The 20171-nt window shown below is 43.6% G+C and overlaps 2 protein-coding genes across 10 annotated transcripts in view; one reads left to right on the top strand and one right to left on the bottom strand.

The window, feature by feature from the left end:
* The window catches only part of TUBGCP4 (tubulin gamma complex component 4), a 53601-nt gene that overhangs the window by 25186 nt on the left and 8244 nt on the right, over positions 1–20171 (top strand). For 4 of the 7 annotated variants that reach the window (XR_012154143.1, XR_012154140.1, XR_012154139.1 and 1 more), the window contains exons 9-18: positions 1646–1770; positions 2912–2962; positions 5525–5630; positions 6359–6466; positions 6759–6897; positions 8965–9142; positions 10641–10775; positions 15723–15839; positions 16477–16616; positions 17088–17173. Coding sequence is in view for 1 of the 7 variants with exons in the window: in XM_073304651.1 (XP_073160752.1) it covers positions 1646–1770; positions 2912–2962; positions 5525–5630; positions 6359–6466; positions 6759–6897; positions 8965–9142; positions 10641–10775; positions 15723–15839; positions 16477–16616; positions 17088–17100 (1112 nt within the window). In the remaining 6 variants the exon portion in view is untranslated. Of the gene's footprint in view, positions 1–1645; positions 1771–2911; positions 2963–5524; positions 5631–6358; positions 6467–6758; positions 6898–8964; positions 9143–10640; positions 10776–15722; positions 15840–16476; positions 16617–17087; positions 17603–20056; positions 20129–20171 lie in introns of those variants that run through there. The other 3 variants (XR_012154142.1, XR_012154141.1, XM_073304651.1) reach the window with 2 other exon arrangements.
* TP53BP1 (tumor protein p53 binding protein 1) overlaps positions 9129–20171 on the bottom strand; it is an 87532-nt gene continuing 76489 nt past the window's right edge. Inside the window, exons 28-30 of one of the 3 annotated variants that reach the window (XR_012154135.1) lie at positions 16319–16367; positions 15710–15876; positions 9129–9291 (exon numbers count right to left, since the gene is read on the bottom strand). The gene's annotated coding sequence lies outside the window, so the exon portion shown is untranslated. Of the gene's footprint in view, positions 9292–14995; positions 15482–15709; positions 15877–16318; positions 16368–20171 lie in introns of those variants that run through there. The other 2 variants (XR_012154134.1, XR_012154136.1) reach the window with 2 other exon arrangements.

Below are 20171 nucleotides of genomic sequence, written 5' to 3'. Positions count from 1 at the left end.
TATCTCACAACTTTCCAGCAGAAGCAACATGGCACAAGTTGGCTATCAAGAGGCTTAGAGCAACTATCAGTATCCATTCTTGTTAGTGATATAAATGCTGTTCTAGCTCCTTATGGTGTAGAAACCCGTTCCATCAGATGAGGCAAGCTCTCAGAGCTGATGTGATGCCAGTATTCTTGTGTAGACAAGGCCAAAGACTCAGGTTCCTCTGAGACCTACCACAGAGCTCCATTCACAATTTCACTCAGCCCTGATCTCTCAGCTTTGGAGTCACGCACAGATGCCAGTACAGGGACAGCAGTGGTCATGTGTCTATCCCCCACCCCGGACAAATGACTTCATAGCTATTAGGACCACAGGCAAAAGTTTGACAGACAATTGTTGGGGAGGCAATAGTTAGTGCAACTTAGCCCTGAAACTTTGTAGCACAGTTGACTGTGGATGCAGTAAAATCTGTGCACTATCAAAATCAACAGCTCCTTTGCTGGCATACTTCCTGAATTCCCCCTCCTCTCCCCACCTCACTTCAGTCTCCCTTAATATTTCCTCTTCATCAGAAGTGGACCCCCATCAAGCATCCTGGAGAGCCTCCCACCTTGGGTTCAGAGGTCTTTACATGGCGATTCCACTGGGAGTGTACACTGCCACACCCCTTCACGGTTTCTCCCTCGCTTATGCCTTAGCCAGTGAGTCAGCTGAGGCGCACACTGGTTTGCCAGCACAAGGGTGTCTGCCACTAGCAGGCGCAGTAAGAGGTGGCATGGAGCTGGTAGCTGAGGGGTGGTGAGGAGAGCAGCTACCACCTCTCAACCCCATCCCGCAGTCCATCCATGGATCACCAGCTGGAATTCCTGCTCTGATGTTCCACCTGATGTTTGTCAGTGAATACTAACTGGTGAACCATCAGTGTCTTGCCAGCTGAGGTGTGGCACCGCTGAAGCAGGGGGGTTTATTATTGGTGGGGCAGGGCACATGTGAGAGAGCATGGGTCGGGGAGAAGGGGTAGAAGGATCAGAGTCCATTCCTGGGTAGGAGAGATTCTGTGGGGGGCCATTCCCAAAGAGGGCATGGTGTGGAGGTAGAAACAGAATGGGACTTGCAACCAACAAACTAAGTTGTCACTGCTGAGCCGGCCAAGATGAGCCTGCATCCAGTTATGGGGGGCGGGGGTGCGCAATGAAGACACAAAGGCAAACCTTAGACCAGGTGAGGGTGATTAGTGAGGATGCGCTTCATTCAGTATTCTTGTGTAGACAAGGCCAAAGACCGTAAGAGAGAGGGGCTTGGTTTTTAGCTTAGTTGGTCAAAAAATCTGATCTGAGTCCTGGATTGGGATGGAACTAGCAGGAAACATCATTGCTTGCAGAGTGACAGATGCTTTGCTATTGTGACAAGCCACTCTGTAGGCTCTCTGGAAATGTTCCACTTACCAGATGGCCTAGAGCTGTAGGTAAGAAGTATTTGTTGTCCAATGAGTAAGCGACTTTGGGCATGAAGGGCTGGCAAAATGTTCCTAGGCAATCCACACACACAACTTTACTTGGCAAAGGCTGCTGAACAGTCTGTTAATAGCTTACCTGGAAAGTATCTTGCTTTTTTTGTACTGTTTTACTTCAGTCCAGATGCTCTTCCCTTTTCTGGGTAGGCTCCATCTTGAAGAACCAGGAAGACACTTTCGCTGCAGAGCTACACCGCCTCAAGCAGCAGCCACTCTTTAGTCTGGTGGACTTTGAGGCTGTGGTTGACTGGATTCGGAGCACAGTTGCTGAGGTAATCAAACATATTGGGGTCCTGAGTCCACAACTCCTACCAGGGGCTTAAACACTTTGGAACCGTATGCCTCTGCAGCATAGAAAGACCACATGGACCAAATCTTTTGGGAGGGAATGTGCTTGAGGGAATGCTGACTAGATCCCAAGGATAGCTAGGGAGAGAAGCAAGAACCCCTGGAGAGCTCCTTGATTCTAGAAGATGGTGTGTGTCAGAACCTGCAGAGTGAGTGAGTTTTGGGGAAGGTGGGACACTCTCTAGAGCTCATGAGGTGAACAGGCATGGAAGGAGCAGGCGACTTTACAGGGCTCCTGAGCTGTATGTTGTGTCAATTTTTAGTGAGACAAGGAAATTAATGGACAGCTATTGCTTATTTGCTATGGGAGGAAAAAAAAGGAGTTAGTGTCCACAGACTTTAAAGGTTTTTGACTTCTAAAACTGTACTGAGAAAGGATAATGCTAGAGGATGTTTGTTTATTGAATGTACATTATGATAATGTACTTGTATATTTATTTATCAGATTATATGAAAAGTGAGTATTTGAACATTTACCTACCCTCCTTTATTTTTTCATTTCCATACTTTTAAATACTTAGTTAAAATATACATATCAAGGAGAGTTACAGTCCAAAACACCCAAAGAAGCAACTTTAATGAAGTTTGGTCTGTTAATTATAAAACTTGTCAGTAGAGCCCATATCAGTGGGAACCTCAAAGGAATAATGCTAGTTCTGCCCATTTTCCCAAGCCATCCCCCTGAGGGAAGTGAGTTGAAATAAAATATTTCCTAGGAGGGGGGATGGAGTTGGTTTGGTAACAGAGTTTGACTCCATTACAGTTTCTTATAAGAGCTACTTGTATTTGACTGATATTTAAGATTGCTGCCAAAAGTAATCATGATGGTGTGAGTTAGAGGGTTCATTAATTACTAACATGGGCTGCCAGCAAACGGATACTCCCTCTTCTTATTCTGCCCTAGTTTTGGATGGATTCAGTTATATGTAGATTTTTTTTTTTTAACCATGCTCATCATCATGGTTTTCTGAGGGTGGTGGCTAATGTTCTGATTGAGTAGGTTCAGTTAAGAACACAGAGTTTGGAGTGCTGGGTTCTGCTGAGCATGTTCTGGTTTCTCCTTAGCACCTATGGAAGCTGATGGTAGAAGAATCAGATTTACTAGGACAACTGAAGGTAACATAACTATTTCTCTGAAAAAGCTGAAATTGAGAGATTTTTAAATTAGTTCTTTCCTATCCAGTGTCCACACTCATTTTCTGTGTTTGCCTCCATTGGACAAAGCTGTTCTCGCCTCCTGTATCCTAAAAATGGGAGAGCATGGCATGATCTTTCAGGGTCTACGATAGAATCAGAGAAATGGAGGGCTGGGAGGGAGCTCAAAGCCATCAAGTCCAGTCCCCTGCACTGAGGCAGGACCAAGTAAACCTAGACCATTCCTGACAGATATCTGTCTAACCCAGGAGTTCTCAAACTTCATTGCACTGCGATCCCCTTCTGACAAAAAAAAAATTACTTACATGACCCCAGGAGTGGGGGACTGAAGCCTGAGCCTGCACATCCAAGCCCCACGGCCCTGGCTGGGGGTCCAAAGCAATAACTCAAGGGCTTCAGGTTGGAGGGGCCTGTAACCTGAGCCTGCCACCCAGAGCTGAAGCCCTCAGGCTTCAGCTTTAGCCCTGGGTGGCAGGGCTCAGACTTTGGCTTTAGTCCCCGGCCACAGTAAGTCTAATGCCAGCCCTGATGACCCCATTAAAACAGGGTCGCGATCCACTTTGGAGTCTCAACCAAGAGTTTGAGAACTGCTGGTAACCTGGTCTTAAAAACCTCCAGTGATGGGAATTCCACAAATTCCCTTGGAAGCCTGTTCCAGAATTTAACTACCGTTATGGTTAGAAGAATTTTCCTAATATTTAACCTAAATCTCCCTTGCTTCAGATTAAGGCCATTACTTCTTGTCCTACCTTCAATGGACATGAAGAACAATTTGATCATCATCCTCTTTATAAACTGCCCCTCATGTATTTGAAGATTATTAGGTCTCCACTTCCTCCCATGCCAAATCTTCTTTTCTCAAGACTAAACTTGCCCAGTTTTTTTTAAACCTTTCCTCATAGATAAGGCCCTACCAAATTCACGGCCATGAAAAACACATCATGGACAGTGAAATCTGGTCTTCCCCTGTGAAATATGGTCTTTTGTGTGCTTTTACCCTATACTATACTGATTTCCTGGGGGAAACCAGTGTTTCTCAAATTGGGGGTCCTGACCCAAAAGGGAGTTGCAGGGGAGTCACAAGGTTAATTTAGGGGGGGTTGCAGTATTCCTATCCTTACTTCTGCACTGCCTTCAGAGCTGGGCGGCCAGAGCGGCGGCTGTTGGCCGGGTGCCCAGCTCTGAAGGCAGTGCCTCTGCTAGCAGGCAATCCCATACCATGCCCCCCTTACTTCTGTGCTGCTGCTGGCGGGGGCTGTGCCTTCAGAGCTGGGCTCCCAGCCAGCAGCCGCTGCTCTCCAGCCGCCCAGCTCTGAAGGCAGCGCTGCCAACAGCAGCAGAGCAGAAGAAAGGGTAGCAGTACCACAACCTCCCCCACCCACCACAATAACCTTGTGATTTTTCTCCCCCCGCCCCAACGCCTTTTTGGGTAAGGAACCCTACAAATTACAATACTGTGAAATTTCAGATTTAAATTATGAAATTTATGATTTTTTAAATCCTATGACTGTGAAATTGACCAAAATGGACTGTGAATTTGGTAGGGCCCTACTCATAGATCAGTTTTTCTAAACCTTTTATTATTTTTGTTGCTGTCCTCTGGCCTCTCCAATTTTTCAACATCTTTCCTAAAGTGTGGCTCCCAGAATTAGAGACAGTGCTCCAGGTGAGGCCTCACCAGGGCTGAGAAGAGCAGGACAATTATCTCCCACGTTTTACATACGACGCTCCCATTAATACACCCCAGAATATCAGCCTTTTTTATAACTGCATCACATTGTTGATTCATATTCAGTTTGTTATCCACTATAACCCCAGATTCTTTTTAGCAATCTAAACCTAGCCAGTTATTCTCCATTTCATAGTTGTGTGTTCGATTTTTCCTTCCTAAGTGCAGTACTTCACGCTTGTCTTTATTGAATTTCATTTTGTTAATTTTAGACTAATTCTCTAATTTGTCAGTGTTGTCTCGGATTCTAATCCTGTCCTCCAAAGTGTCCGCACTCCCCCCTAGGTTGGTGTCATCAGCAACTTTTATAACCACACTTTCCACTCCATTATCCAAGTCATTAATGAAAATATGGAAGAGTTCCAGACCCAGGACTGAACCCTGTGGAACCCCAGTAGATATGTCCTTCCAGTTTGACAGCAAACCATTGATAACTACTTTGAGTATGGTCTTTCAACCTGTTGTGCACTCACCTTATAGTAATTTTATCTAGACTACGTGTCTCTAATTTCTGTATGAGTCATTTTCTAGGATTCACCTGTGTGTGTGTGTTTTGCAATCTGCATCTTGGAGAGATGGCAAGACACCACAGACCTTTGGGACATAAGATGGATTCTTCCCAAAACCAGAAATCCTGCTCTGGAGATTCAGGTTGTACTGCTGCTCTTTAAAATGGTACAAACTGCAGTCCATCCAGTAATGAAAGCAGACACTAAACCAGGAAAGGTAAGTGTGGGTTTTATAGTTTCTGTTCAATTCTTTAGAGTTTTGAATTTAAATGTTTTTCTTCACAGATTATTAAGGATTTTTATCTCCTGGGGAGAGGAGAATTGTTCCAAGCCTTCATAGACACTGCACAGCACATGTTAAAAACCCCACCCACAGCTGTAACTGAACATGGTGAGTAATCATAATTGAGTTGCCAAGACCTGCTTGCTCTGCCCGCTGTGGCAAGAGGACAGCCAGCCCTGCCTAGCACAGCAAGTGTGAGACTTGTTCAATTTCTTGAGCAGTCACCAAGGATGAACCTGTATTTTCCCACTGCAGCATGCAGCTCTCTTAACATTGCTCTGGATAGTCTCCATGACATCAGAGATAAGCAGGTGTAGGTGACAGTGTGCTGTAGAGAACAACCCTGCACTGTCCACGGAGTAAGATCAACTAAATTGGATCTAAAAGGGCTTTTCCTTTTCTTATATTGATAATTTACCAAACAATTGCCTAGTAATTTGGTAAATTACTTTGCAAACATGAGAAGGTCGTATCTATGGATTAGTGCACTGGGAGAAAGAAGCCGCCATCTTGGCATACAGAAGCACCCCCTTTACTTCTTAGAGATGTTTACATGCGGGTTGCTGAACTAGAATGTAGAGTGTCATACAGACTGGCCATCCCTTCATGACTGTGTCAAGTATCCCATGTGGCAGGGCAGGTCAGTGTTCCAAAGCTGAGGCAGGAAATCACAGAGGGATGGGAACTAGTTGCAATTTAGAAGATTGCCATCGAGTCCCAGCATGAGCTACTAAGGACTGAGTAGAATTCTCAGCCTCTGGCCCCATAGCAACTCTGTGGTTGGTGTCAGTTGCACCTTGATGCTCTCTGTGACATTCATGCTCTTTCCCTATCAGATGTCAATGTGGCGTTCCAGCAGTCTGCTCATAAGGTGTTGCTAGATGATGATAATCTCCTTCCTTTAGTCCACCTTACCATTGAGTATCATGGAAAAGAGCATAAAGGTATTGAGTTGTGCCTGCTTTTTAAGGGTGGGGGGTAGTGGTGCTGGCTTGCTTCAGCCTCTATTCATACTGCAGACTTTTAGGATTAAGAAATCGTAACTCTGTGCTCCCTCTCCTCTTTGGCCTTCATGATTCAGGAGTTTCTCCTCCCTCCCGCACACCACACTGTACCTTTAGACTCCCTGCCGCTGCTGCCTCTCTTCATTCAGTTCTTCCCTTCTTTGTTTATTACCAGGTATGTCACTCCCCACTAAATCTGTACACGGGTTAAAGTTCAGCAATTCTTTTCCAGATGCTTCTCAGGCTCGGGAAGGGCCTTCCCGGGAGTTATCTCCTCGTGAAGCCCCCACATCTGGTTGGGCAGCTCTGGGACTCTCTTATAAAGTGCAGTGGCCATTGCACATCCTCTTCACCCCTGCTGTCTTGGAAAAGTGAGTACCAGATCCTTGTCTGTTCACTGTAGGCATCCCACCTCTGAAGTTTCAGGCACACAGTGATTCTCTATCCTTCACACTGAATGAAGGGAAAAGAGCTTCAGTGCCTTTGTCTGCTCTCCAAATTATTCAGTACAACTTACTTACATTATGGCCACTTGTTGCTGATGTCATGACGAGTGCGGTATGGTACTGCTAGATTTGCTTCTCCCTTACAAATCTGTCCATCTACAGCTCTACTCCTTCCTCCTCATGGTGAAACTCCCGCAGAGCAATAGAGAACCACTGTAGCCTGATAGGTGTATCAATTAATTTCTTAGACCATATTGGTCAATAAGGGTTCGGTCTTCTGAGTGGCTACAGCATCAGGAAGGTTATTCCCAGTATCACTAGAATGTGAGACCTGAGGAGCACATAAACTATTGCAATTTGTAATAAAGGAATTTGTGATAAATCCACTAAGCAGCTGAATAGTCACACAAACACTGAAATACTACAGCAGATAGAGTGAAAAGTGTTCAACCCTGTAACTGGCATCAGATCTCCTGCTGGGGAACCCTGGAGTGTCAGTCATGATCTCCTCCTCCTCTTCATTGTCATCACCACCACCAGTGGGTCTCATTGTGGCATCTGCCAAGGCACACAGGCTGAGATACAGCTTTTATAATCTGTAACGCTGATGCCTACTTGGGTTCATACGTATTTATGTAGGTTTAATCTATATTTTAATCTGTTTCTATACCCCACTAAATTTGGGGTGCCCCATTTTCCATAGAATAACCTGTTAGTTCCTTTTATACCCATTAATGTTTACATTACTCAGTCACTATAACAACTTGTGGTTAGCACTTTACTGACACCCTATGTCTGCAAAAATGCCCAAAATACTCTAACCGGCTTTAACTGGTACATTGCAATATATATTTCCTAAATATCAGCAGTTAACACTTCTGTTCCTGTGACTGTTTCATTTTGTGACAGGGTGACTCAGCAGTAAGGCTACATTTTAGTCACTGGTATTTTTAGTAAGTCACGGGCAGTAAACAAAAATTCACGGCCCGTGACCTGTCCATAACTTTTACTAAAAATACCAGTGAATAAATCTTGGCGGGGGGGAGACAGTGGCACATGGCCTGGGACCCCTGCTGGTGCGGGGAGGGGAAGCAGGGGAGAGGGGATTGGCAAGGCCGGAAGGCTCCCTACCTGGCTCCATGCCTCCCCCCTTCTTTCCCCGCAGCAGCAGTTTAGGTGTGGGAGGGGGCAGGGGATGGGGTGAGGCAGGCTCTGGGTAGCACTTACCTGGGGGGGGCTCCCCGGCGGTGGCAACATCCCCCTCACTCACTGCTAGGCGGAGGCACCACCAGGCAGCTCTGCGTGCTGGCTCTGCCTGAAGACACCACCCCCACAGCTCCCATTGGCTGCGGTTCCCTGGCCACGCCTCCACCTAGTATCTGAGAGGGATGTTGCCCAGGTAAGCGCCACCCAGAGCCCACCTCACCCCATCCTGTGCCCCTGCCCCCTCCCACACCCAAACTCTGCTGTGGCAGGGTCGGGTCGGGGAGCAGTGGCCTGAGACTGCCCCAGCAGCAACCGGTGCATCTGGTGTAGGGGCTGCCTGAGCTTCCCCTGAGCCAGTGGCCACTGCAGAAGTCCCCAAGGTCATGGAAAGTCACAGAATCAGTGACAAACTTGTAGCCTTACTCATCAATTAGCTACCCATGTCAGCCTATTTCTAAGCCTGAGGCCTTGTTTGACTAAGCTAAATATCTTACAGCCCTGAAGCCAGTAGGCTCTGGATCACATTAATACATACATTTCACCTCTGTATTCTCAATATACCTGATATTTTTTTATTCTTGCCTACACCATGAGTTCAATGCCATTAAGGACAAAAAACATTTCTATTTACAGGGCTGGGCCATACCCCCACCTGTTCTACATGTTGCTGTTCAGCTCTCTGGCTTTTTGTCTCATGTCCATGTTCCAGCCTTTGTCTGGTGTGGGACTTGGGCTCCAAGGAAGCCTTTCTTTTTCTTGAATGGTTGCTATTTGTCTTGGCTGCAGATACAACGTTGTATTCAAATACCTGCTGAGTGTGCGGCGGGTCCAGGCTGAGTTGCAGCACTGCTGGGCTCTCCAGATGCAGCGCAAGCACCTGAAGTCCAACAGAACTGATGCCATCAAGTGGCGTTTGAGGGATCACATGGCCTTCCTTGTGGATAATCTTCAGTACTATCTGCAGGTCAGGGTGCAGAAGAGGACGTGGTGTGCCATTTAGGCAGATAAACAGGAAGAGGGAAATGAAGGGGAGGCACTGAGCAGGCGTCTAAATCCTCTACAGCAAGAAAGACTCAGATTATGCCACGCACCATCTTTTCCTGGGGAGTTTGCCTGCAGGTTGTAGGGGAGAAGGGTGGATAGGGTAGGGAGAACAAGGACTGAAAAGTGCAAGGCAAGAGCTATTAATTCCTGGACTGGTGCCAAAGCAGAACTGCTGAGCTGAGGGACCAGTGACTATCTTAAAGCTTGTGCTCTCGTGAACCAGCAGAGCAATAAGTGAATGCTATGCAGGAATTCCAGCTTTCCAGTGATACCTAGTGTTCATAGGTAGCCAAGATACCATCCTGCCTTTCTCTCCTTCAAATTCAGCCGCATCCCGAGTTTAGTTGTTGCTGTTTTGAGCAGTTAGAAACAATGCTGTAAACCAATAGTTTTCAACCTGTGATCCATGAACGTCTGGGGTCCGCAGACTATTATCTTTACCATAGAATAGTGATTTTCCACCTGTCTGTGGACACTAGTGGTTTAAGATTTTCCAAAAGAGTCTGCACCTCCATTTGAAATTTTTAAGGGGTCTGCAAAGGATAAAAGGTTGAAAACCACTGTTCTAAACATCTGAGCTTGAAACTGCAGTTTTCAATGGGTAAAAATGGAACTTCTAGTTGCCAGGATTTTGTGAGACTATTGGCTGTTAAAATCACCACTGGCACTGTGAAATGAAAGTGGTAGCATGAGGGATGAACAAGACAACGATAGAAGAAAACTGATTCTGAAGTGCAGCGGTACCTAACTTTCAGTTTTTTGTTGAATATTAACTATATAAAAAGTGTCACAAACCTTAAAAGAAAATAACCATTTAACTCTCCCCTCAAGTGACAGTTAAACTGAAAATATTTAACTTCCCCAACCTTGTATCTGATATTTTCTCCAATTAGCTTAATTGGGCAGTCTCAGTGCCTCTTGCATGTGGACACAGGGACTGCTAATGACAACAGTATGGGACTCAGGTTGGCTTCCAGAATTTGGGTGAGAGCTACAAAGGGGCAAATTAACTTTTTGTGAAACTCTTGAAATGTTAACATAATTAAGTATCTAAAAGATCGAAAAACCAAATTGCTAATCCTGCTTTAGAATCCAATATTTCATGGTTTGCCAGTAGGAAAAAAATGGATGAGAATTTAATTAAATATTTAACAGAATTTAAAGGTTGTGAGAACTTCAAACTGGTTTTTAGAAATTTCAGGGGGGAGGGCAGAAAATGGCCCATTTTTGACAAGCTCTACACAGATCCTAGATGAAGGTTCAGACAAAAAAGTGTTCAGACTCGTCTGGGGTAGGGCACTCCTGAGATTTTTCTAGCTCTTGCTGGAGGCAGGTTGAGGAGGCTAGGTAGAGATGGAATTGCTCCCAGCAGGTAAGGAAGAGGTGGTACTAATGAAATTTCTGTACCTGCCTATCAGGTGGATGTGCTGGAGTCTCAGTTCTCACAGCTTCTGCTGCAGATAAACTCCACTCGGGATTTTGAGAGCATCCGATTGGCTCATGATCACTTCCTAAGTAACCTGTTGGCTCAATCCTTCATCCTGCTCAAACCTGTAAGTAGATTTTGCTCTCTGGTTCTTTTCCACAAGATACCCCAGGGGTTTTATATTCCATTGTGAATATATGATATACCAATAACATTTCCCATATTCGTATAGAGAAGGTCAGAAGGGACCACTGTGATCATCTGTGACCTCCTGCATAACTAATTCCTGTTTGAACTGAAGCATCTCTTAGAAAAACATCCAATTTTGATTTAAAAATTTCCAGTGATGGAGAATCCACCACAATCCTTGATAAGTTGTTCTAGTGGTCAATTATCCTCACTGTTAAGTTACCTTATTTCTAGTCTGAATTTGTCTAGCTTCAGCTTCCTGCAGCTGGATCTTGTTATACCTTTGTCTGCTAGATTGAAGAGGCCATTATCAAAGTTTTGTTCTCCTGTATACGTACTTATAGGCTGTAATTAAGTCTTTCCATAACCTTCTATTTGAGGAGCTAAATAAATTGAGCTCCTTCAGTCCTTCATTATAAGGCATATTTTTCAATCTCCTTCTTGAATTGTGGACACCAGAACTGGGCACAGTATTCCAGCAGCAGTTACACCAGTGCCAAACACAGGGGTAACATAACCTCTCTGCTCCTACTCAATATTCCCCTATTTATTCATTCAGTGATTGCATTAGCTGTTTTGGCCCAGTGTCGCACTCATGATCAGCTGCTTATCCAACATGCCCCCAAATCTTTTTCAGAATCACAGCTTCCCAGGGTAGAGTCTCCCATTGTGTAAGTATGGCCTATGTTCTTTGTTCCTAGATGTCTACATTTTGCATTTCACCATATTGAAATGCTTATTATTTGCTTGCATCCATCTTACCAAGATGTTAGATCACTATATCAGTGATCTGTCCTCCTTCCTTATTTACCACTCCCCCAGATTTTATCATCTACAAACTTTCAGTTTTTCTTTTAAGACGGTCACTTATAAAATTGTTAAACAGGGTAGGGCTAAGAACTGATTCCTACAGAGCTCCACTGGAAACACATCTGCTCCATTATTATTCCCTGTTCAGTTACTTTCTGAGGCCTTGCAGTTAGCCAGTTTTTAATCCATTTAATGTGTGCAACGTTGATTTGTATCTTTCTAGTTTTTTAATCAAAATGTTGTGTAATACCAAGACAAATGCCTTACAGAAGGAAAAGGTAATAGTGTTGATGTAATATAATCAACCAAACCTGTTATCTCAAAAAATATACCAAATTAGTTTGACAGGATCTATTTCCTATGAACTCATGTTTATTTTTATATTACCCTCCTTTAATTCTTTTTATTAAGAGTCCCATCACAACCAGTCCATTTACTTTCTTCCTGTCCTCTGGAACCTCCCCGTGTCCAAGACTTACTGAAAATCAAAATTAATGATCCAGAGAGCTCCTCAGTCCTCTTAACTTGCAATTGTGTTTTTTAATCTGGACCTATTTATTTTAAAATTATTTAAAGCAGCTACTAATATACTCCTGAGTTACTGTTAGAATGGAAAATATTTCAATCACCATATCATATCATCTAGCTTTTTCTCAAATATGAAACAAATATCCATAATGAACACTTCTGCTTTTTCTTCAGTGACTATTCTATTTCCATCTAGTAATGGACCAACAAACCATTTAGGATTTTTGTCCTTCCTAATACGCTTTTAGGTTCCTTTTTATTGTCCTTAACTCTGCTGGCCATATATTTCTTCTTGTGTTCTTTTGCTTCCCTTACCAATTTTCTACAATTAATTTCTATCAACTTCCCCTTTTTTCCATTTGTAATTATTTTTATCAGTGCTTTCACTTTCCCTCTAAGCCATGGTTGGTGTTTGTTTGTTTTTGTTTTAAATTAGTGGAGTCTTTTTCTCCATTGTGGGCTTTGGGACATCTAGTAAAATGTTCTTATAGTTCAACATATTCCCCTTTTTTTGGTGCAAATTCTCTCTGCTGATGTCTCATAATTGTATCCAGGTTTGTGAAACTGGCTCTCAAAGTGCCAAGTTATATATTACTGGTTTGGACTTCACATTTATTATGTACAAATAGCATGATCAAGTCGTCATCCTTTGCATTTATGCAACCACTAAATTTTATCAATTCCTCTATCTGTCAACATGAAGTCTAATATAGAATTCTCCTGTGTTGGATGCATCATTGCATGAGCTAGGAAATTGTCATCTATAATTTTTAGGAATTTCAAGGACATTTTAATACTGGTAGCATAAGACTTCCATCATGCTGCTCAGATTGAAGTCCCCCAGGGTAATGCAGCTAGGGATCATCCTGCTCCTTAATGTAATGTGGTAGTCGGCAGAAGATACCAACCAATACCCCATCTTACGTTTTATCTGTAAGCACTGAAGATCATTTGCTTCAAAGTTGTCAGTGACTTGGAAACAGGTGTTTCTATTTTTGACAGTGTGCCCTCTCCCCTACGCTGTACTTCCCAAATAGTGATTTTAACATTCCCAACATGCAAGTCTTTCTACTTGATTTCAGTAATACCACATAGGTCTAATTTATGCTCATAAATGAATAATTCCAATTCCTCTTTTATTACTCAGGCTGCTAGCATGGGTGTACAGGCAATTAAACAATCTCTTCTCTTCATATCCATGGTGTTTTGAATAATTTTGTTCTTAACATCTTGATTTTATGCCAAATGAGTGCTCAGTTGTCCAATCAAATTATCAGCCAGTCTAAAGCCCACCTCCAGTTCATGGCGTCAGTGTTTAACTAATGTCTGTCTGATAAACTTAACAGTTCAGCTGCTCACACCTAGTGACCTCAAAAAGTAGAATGAGTCATTAAAATATTTGTCCATTCCCACAAGCAGTGGACAGTGCAAGTACATTTTCTAGCACCTTCTATAGTCCAGGTTTAAACCTCTACTACGATAGGGCCCCCATTACTTCCTTTCAGAGTATAAAAACATAAGATATTCTTATGTAATATCCCAGATGTGATCACCTCAAAGCCGCATAAAGGGAAACTGGCACCTTACTACTTGAGACCTGTTGCTTCCTTGTATGTAGCCCAAAATTGCTATGGCCTGTTTTGCTGCCATATTATATTTCACACACTCATATTATGGTATTCTAGGTTTCTCCCTGGCTTTGAGTATCTGGGTTTGATTGTATTTCTGTAGCAGTATTAGCTGCTTTTCTCCCACAGCATTTAAGGCCAGTTGGGCCCTTAGATCATCTACCCTAACCTCTGACATATATTGGAGGCCACAAAATTTCACCCAGTTACCCTTCATTGAGCCTGCTAACTTGTTTGACTAAAGCAAGTTTTCCAGAAAAGCACCAGGCTGGATCTAAAGACCGCAAGAAAATGACTATCATTGTTTAAAAAAAATTGTGCCTTCTTCCCAAGCTGAATTCTACAAAACTGGGGGACGGGGCAAAAAAATCGCAGATGAAGTTCAATGTTGATAAATGAAAAGTAATGCACATTGGAAAACATAATGCCAACTATACATATAAAATGATCGTGTCTAAATTAGCAGTTACCACTCAAAAAAGATCTTGTGGTCATTGTGGATAGTTCTCTGAAAACATCCACTCAATGTGCAGTGGCAGTCAAAAAAGCGATCAGAATGTTGGGAATCATTAAGAAAAGGACAGACAGTAAGACACAAAATATACTGCCTGTATATAAATCCATGGTACGCCCACATCTTGAATACTGCCTGCAGATGTGGTCGCCCCATCTCAAAAAAGATATATTGGAATTGGAAAAGGGCAACAAAAATGATTAGGGGACTTTTCAGCTTGGAAAAGAGACGACTAAAGGGGCATAGGATAGAGGTCTATAAAATCATGACTGGTGTGGAGAAAGTAAGTGGTGTTTACTCCTCCTCATAACACAAGAACTAGGAGTCACCAAATGAAATGAATAGGCAGCAGGTTTAGAACAAACAAAAGGAAGTATTTTTTCCATACAGTGCACAATCAACCTGTGGAACTCCTTGCCAGGGGATGTTGTGAAGGCCAAGACTATAACAGGATTCAAAAAAGAACTAGATATGTTCATGGAGGATAGGTCCATCAATGGCGTCCCTAGCCTCTGTTTGCCAGAAGTTAGGAATGGGTGACAGGGGATGGATCACTTGATGATAACCTGTTCTGTTCATTGCCTCTGGGGCACCTGGCATTGGCCACTGTTGGATGACAGGATTACTGGGCTACATGGACCTTTGGTCCGACCCAGTATGGTAGTTTGTTATTTTGCTTATTCATCCCAAGTTTCTAGTCTCCCTTTGTCTCCTTTTCAGATCATTAGTCCTTGCTAGGTGACTCAGCAGGGAATCTTATATCTGTCCCCTAATATTTTTCTGTTAGAGTCCCTAACAGATTGTAAAAAGTGAGTTTTAAAAGTCTGTCCTATTTATGCTGCTTTCTTTTTGTGTTTCTCTCACTGGATGAAAATCTTTCAGGCTCTTATTGCTACTTTTGTGTTTCAAACACCTGCAGCGGAATGTTTGTTTAAAAATTGTTTTCACTCGCATTTTAAATTGTGGCAGCATGTCTCATTTGTACAAAAAACTCAAATGTTAGGCTACATTTAAGCAGCGTCCCTTCAACTTTATTAGTATGATCTTAGATTATCAGCTTTCTGAATAAGAAAAGTTTTGTTCAAAATATTCCATATTACAGCGCTAAAGTGTCATAATTTTAAAAGAGGTTATGTGTAGAAGTAGTGGGCTCCCTGTTCATCGCTGAAAGGAAAGGAAAGGGTGAGTTAAAGCGGAAGAAGTTGAAAGGTATAAAGGTATTGGAGGGAGGGCAGCAAATGACACTATGCTACGTTCCTCCTCCTCTTAGGATATTCCTGCAGTTTTTAAATGGTCAGGTCAAGCAAGACCCAATGAACTAATGTGTGAAAATGCCCTCTCATTGGGTCTGTTTTTGGCATCTAATTTTAAAATTACTTTCTTATGACTTACTCTCTCTCTGCAGGTTTTCCATTGCCTGAATGAAATCCTGGATCTCTGTCACAGTTTCTGTTCTCTGGTCAGTCAGAATTTGGGCCCATTGGATGAGCGTGGAGCTGCACAGCTGAGCATCCTGGTAAAGGTGAGTCTTTGTCCATCCAGATCTCTCCTCCTTCCTGCTGTGTGCATACATGGGACATGACAAACAGAGTTGATTTTGGATTTAGGCTTGACTATGACAGTTACATTTTTTTAAATTGATTTAGTAAAACCAGTGCAAATCCCTGTGTGGACACTTACTTAGGGTTAAGAGTAGCCACCCTATGTCAATCAGGAATTTGTTTTAAGTTAAACTGAAATTAAAAACAAGTTTTAGCTAAATTGGGGCAACTCTTGTGTAAGCAAGGCAGCAGCCAAGCCCTGCCCCTTCCTATCTACACTGATGAGTGCAGAGCTGCAGCCAGCAATCTCAAGTCGCCTGTGTTGAGCAAGCAAATACAAGCTTGCAATAAACTTTATAAGATTGTGGAGTTGGGAAAAGCAGCTTGTGAGTCTCAGGGTCTGTACTTTCACCCTGTTGTATCAAGCACTAGAATGTCATGGGGGTAATAGCTAGCTTACCTTACAGTGGAGATGGCAGTGTCACTTTGCTGTCACAGGCCACTTGTATCTGGAAGGAAATGTCACTTTAGGTCCATGAAAGATTGTTTTGGCAGCAGTGGGAGACAAAGCCACAGTAGCCTTAGCATCCTCTAATTCTGATCTTCTGTAATCTGCAGGGCTTCAGCCGTCAGTCCTCGCTCCTTTTCAAGATTCTCTCCAGCGTTCGCAACCACCAGATAAACTCTGACTTGGCTCAGCTGTTGCTCCGCCTGGACTACAACAAATACTACACCCAGGCTGGGGGGACCTTGGGCAGGTAGGAATACGCAGCACTGAAGCCTGGAAGGGCACCAGGCTTGGTGGTAGCAGCAACTCTCCTTTCTGAGGTTACTGAAACGAGTCAGTTAAGGGCTCAGAGTGGTAGCCAGGTTAGTCTGTATAAGCAAAAAACTGAGGAGTACTTGTGAACTAATTCTCAGTGATTTTATTAAGAGGTTCTGTCGTGGGAGGACTTTGTCATTTTCCATCTGGACCCAAAATTACTTGTATCAAAAGGCTCACATCTGCATTACATGGACTAAAGTGCTGCCACGTGATGAGGCCAGTGGGTCTGAATTAGCCACACACCATAGCCACCTCTTCCTCACTGTTTGTATATTTACTTTGGGATCAATGCAAGCTACCTACCATGTGGTGTTTACTGATCACTGGAACAATCTACCCAGTTGCATGGAGAGAATTTCTTAGGGTATGTAATTAATGGTGTCTCTTTCCTCCTCTCTTGCAGTTTTGGGGTTTGAGCACCAGGACCAGTTTTTCTGGCTGAGAACTAGCGCACGGCAAGATGTAGCAAGAACACCAACTGCTGCTGCAGTGAGTGTACATAGCCATTGGTCCTGTTCCTAGGGAATTTGCATTTTCCTGGCCAAGTCCTTCTCAATAGCTGTTTATAGTCAACTATTGCCAGGTATCAATCTCTTCTGGAAAAAACTAATGGGGAGAATGTCTCATGCAGTCAGTGCTCCTAGTGACTGCAGGGAGCCATTCCACTCACTGAACACCACAGTGGGCACACACTCCTGTGGCATTTCTGTATCCCTGTTGTGCTTCATGCCGGGTGTCATTTTCTGAAGAAGAGGAAACGCAAGATCACGCAGCTCCTCCTACCTCTTCAGCCGAACTGTTAACCTTTGTCACTAGGAAAGCAAAGAGAGAAGTATCCTACTAAATGCCTGTGTATGAAAAAAGGCTCCGACTGTTTGCATAGGGTTCAGTTTGTACAATAAATCGTTTTGCAGTTGCCATGATCTCAGATTCAGACAAATCTGCAGGTATGTCTGATGCAGCAGGGAGAAATGACAAGAATTGGGTGGTAGGTGTATGTTGCTGTAGTGCCTGATTAGGCAACTAACAGTGTCTGTACAGCCAAAGGTTTGTACAAATGCACACTGTACTTTGTTTGAGCAAGAGAGAAGTATGGGGTTATTGATGCAAGCTTTCTTTCTGTAAAGAGAATTTTAGATTAACCCAAGGAGAGGTAAAGGCGGTGGTGTGGTTAGGTCTAAGCATGTTTTTGCTCGGGGCAGGAGCTCCTTGTAACAGACATTGCTCTGGCTACTACTAGAATAGCAGGATAGATGGGCACTATAGGAGGAAGCTATTTTTGCTTTAACATGGCACAAACTTAAACGTGCTTAGTTTGATCTGGGTGACCCAAACACTCTTGACATAAGAGTATTAATTCATTTGAATCAGAGAGAGGGAGCCTTATTTCCAATATATACAACACTGAGCTCCCTGCAACAGTGGTGCAAGAGGCAAAAAACGTCAGGTTAAGACCTAAAAGAATGAAGAGTAAAGGGAAACTACAGTACCTACTACAGCTCACTGCCATTGAGGGAAAGCAAGAGTGGAATTTCTGCATTCCCTTCCAGCATAGCCAAGACTACTGGGGGATTTTTAATTAGCCAACTAAAATGCACAAAAGAACCGTAAAACTGAAAAAGAAATCCATCCACTCTGACTAGACAATGGGAGTTTTCCAAGCATAGAGGACAGCAGGATAGAATGTGCAAGCCCAAGAGGGAGTAATAATATGAGGATGTGCAAGCCCATGAGGGAGTAATATAAGAGGAAGAGCCCAAGTTCTATGTACCTTATCAAGAACTATAGAAACCCTGAGAGTTCAACAAAGCAGCATGAAGGAGCTGGTGGGACTGATTAAGGAAAGATTAAAATAACTTTTGAAAACAGACAGCTTAGCTAAGTTATAAGTAAGTGAAAGATGCGTGGCCGCAAACGAATTACTTAGTGCAGTAAGTTGGGGGGGAGCTATAATTTAGAAAGGAAAAATATTAGGCTGGATAGAGTGGAGGCGAAGAGGCTCAACTAGTGATGGCAACCAAAATCCGTGGGACAGTCAAACATAAGCTGCATGGAACATCAATGTTACATCTGCTGCTCCACAGGCAACTCCCTCATAAAAACTCATTCATAAACTTATTGAGTTCTTTCTTACTTAGGAAGATCGTTTGCTGTGACTACTTGTAGTGGGAGGGTGTCCCAGGACCTCAGTTGGTTAGAAGCCTTCTAATTGGCCAGCCTGAATTTACTCAGGGCCAGTTTATACCCATTTGTTCTTGTGCTAAGTGTGATTCAGCTTAAATTCACTCCATGGTGTTCATCATCTCCTCTCAGCCTTCACTGTGCTTGGCTAACTAAACCCAGGTCATTTAATCTCCTCTCAAGATAGGCTCTGTTTCCCTGATCTTAGCAGCCTCTCTTTTGCCAGTGTAAAGTAGTCATGATGAGGTCTTACCAGTCCCTTGTACAATGACATTAGTACTTCCCTTGCTCTACTGGAAATACCTCACCTCACGCTTCCCAGCTTTGTATTTGACTTTTTCACAGCCACATCATGCTACTGGAACAGAGTCATCCTGTGATCAACTAATACACCTATAACTTTTTCCTCTGTTTGCACTCCCTAGTTTATAGGGCTACTGTTAATTACTACCTGTATGATCTTGCACTTTATACTATTGAATTTCATCCCATTTTCATTACTGTATTTGAGGTCCCCAAACTGTGGGGTGTGCACCTCCCCCCCCAGGGGGGCATGGAGGAATGTTCAGGGGGATGCAGCAGGCTTGGACAAGCCCCCAGGGGAAGCACCACCCACCCCACACCTGGTCCTGGGTGCCTGTCTCCTAGCCCCCACCATGGCCAGGCTGTGGCTCTGTTCCTGGCCCCATCCCCAGCTGTAGCCCCAGGCTCTCAGACCCCTTCCCCTGTCTGCATCTCCCCTTACTCCATGGGGAGCTGCAGCCCTGGCCCCAGCAGGAGGGCAAATGAGTTACCCAGGCCCTGGGTGGCACAGACAGGGTTAAAGGGGGCCACAAAAGTGTGGAGACCACTCTGTAAAATAATTCAAACCTCTTCTCCAATGCATCATTAGCAAATTTCATTAGCAGACTCCTAGATTTTTTTTGCTAAGGTCACAATTGAAAAGACTGACCCCCCAGGCTAATCCTCAGGAAACTACTGTAACCACCTTCCAACCCAATAGTTCTCCTTCAGCACAGCTCATTTTCTTGCCTTTAGCCATGTAATAAGCCTGCTTGGTCCAGGAGCTGGGCAGGATGGTGTTTTCTCTAGTTTCTATAGCATTAGGTTAAATCAGACCATTGTTTCTGCCACTGCAACAGAAGGGAAAAGGTAAAGATAAATTGTAATTTTTGTCTATCCTGCCAATAGGGTCAGAAGCAAACTCAATCCTGGTCTGTCCCTAGTGGTGGGCTGTAAGAACATAAAGTCCCCTCCTCTGAGGTGAGGTGCTAATTTATCTTTTCTCTCTCCCATTTCTCATTCT

The sequence above is a fragment of the Lepidochelys kempii genome, chromosome 10 (assembly GCF_965140265.1).
Source record: "Lepidochelys kempii isolate rLepKem1 chromosome 10, rLepKem1.hap2, whole genome shotgun sequence".
Classification (NCBI taxonomy): domain Eukaryota; kingdom Metazoa; phylum Chordata; order Testudines; family Cheloniidae; genus Lepidochelys; species Lepidochelys kempii.
The sequence above is the reverse complement of the archived record's forward strand: the minus strand, read 5'-3'. Positions and strand labels throughout refer to the sequence as shown.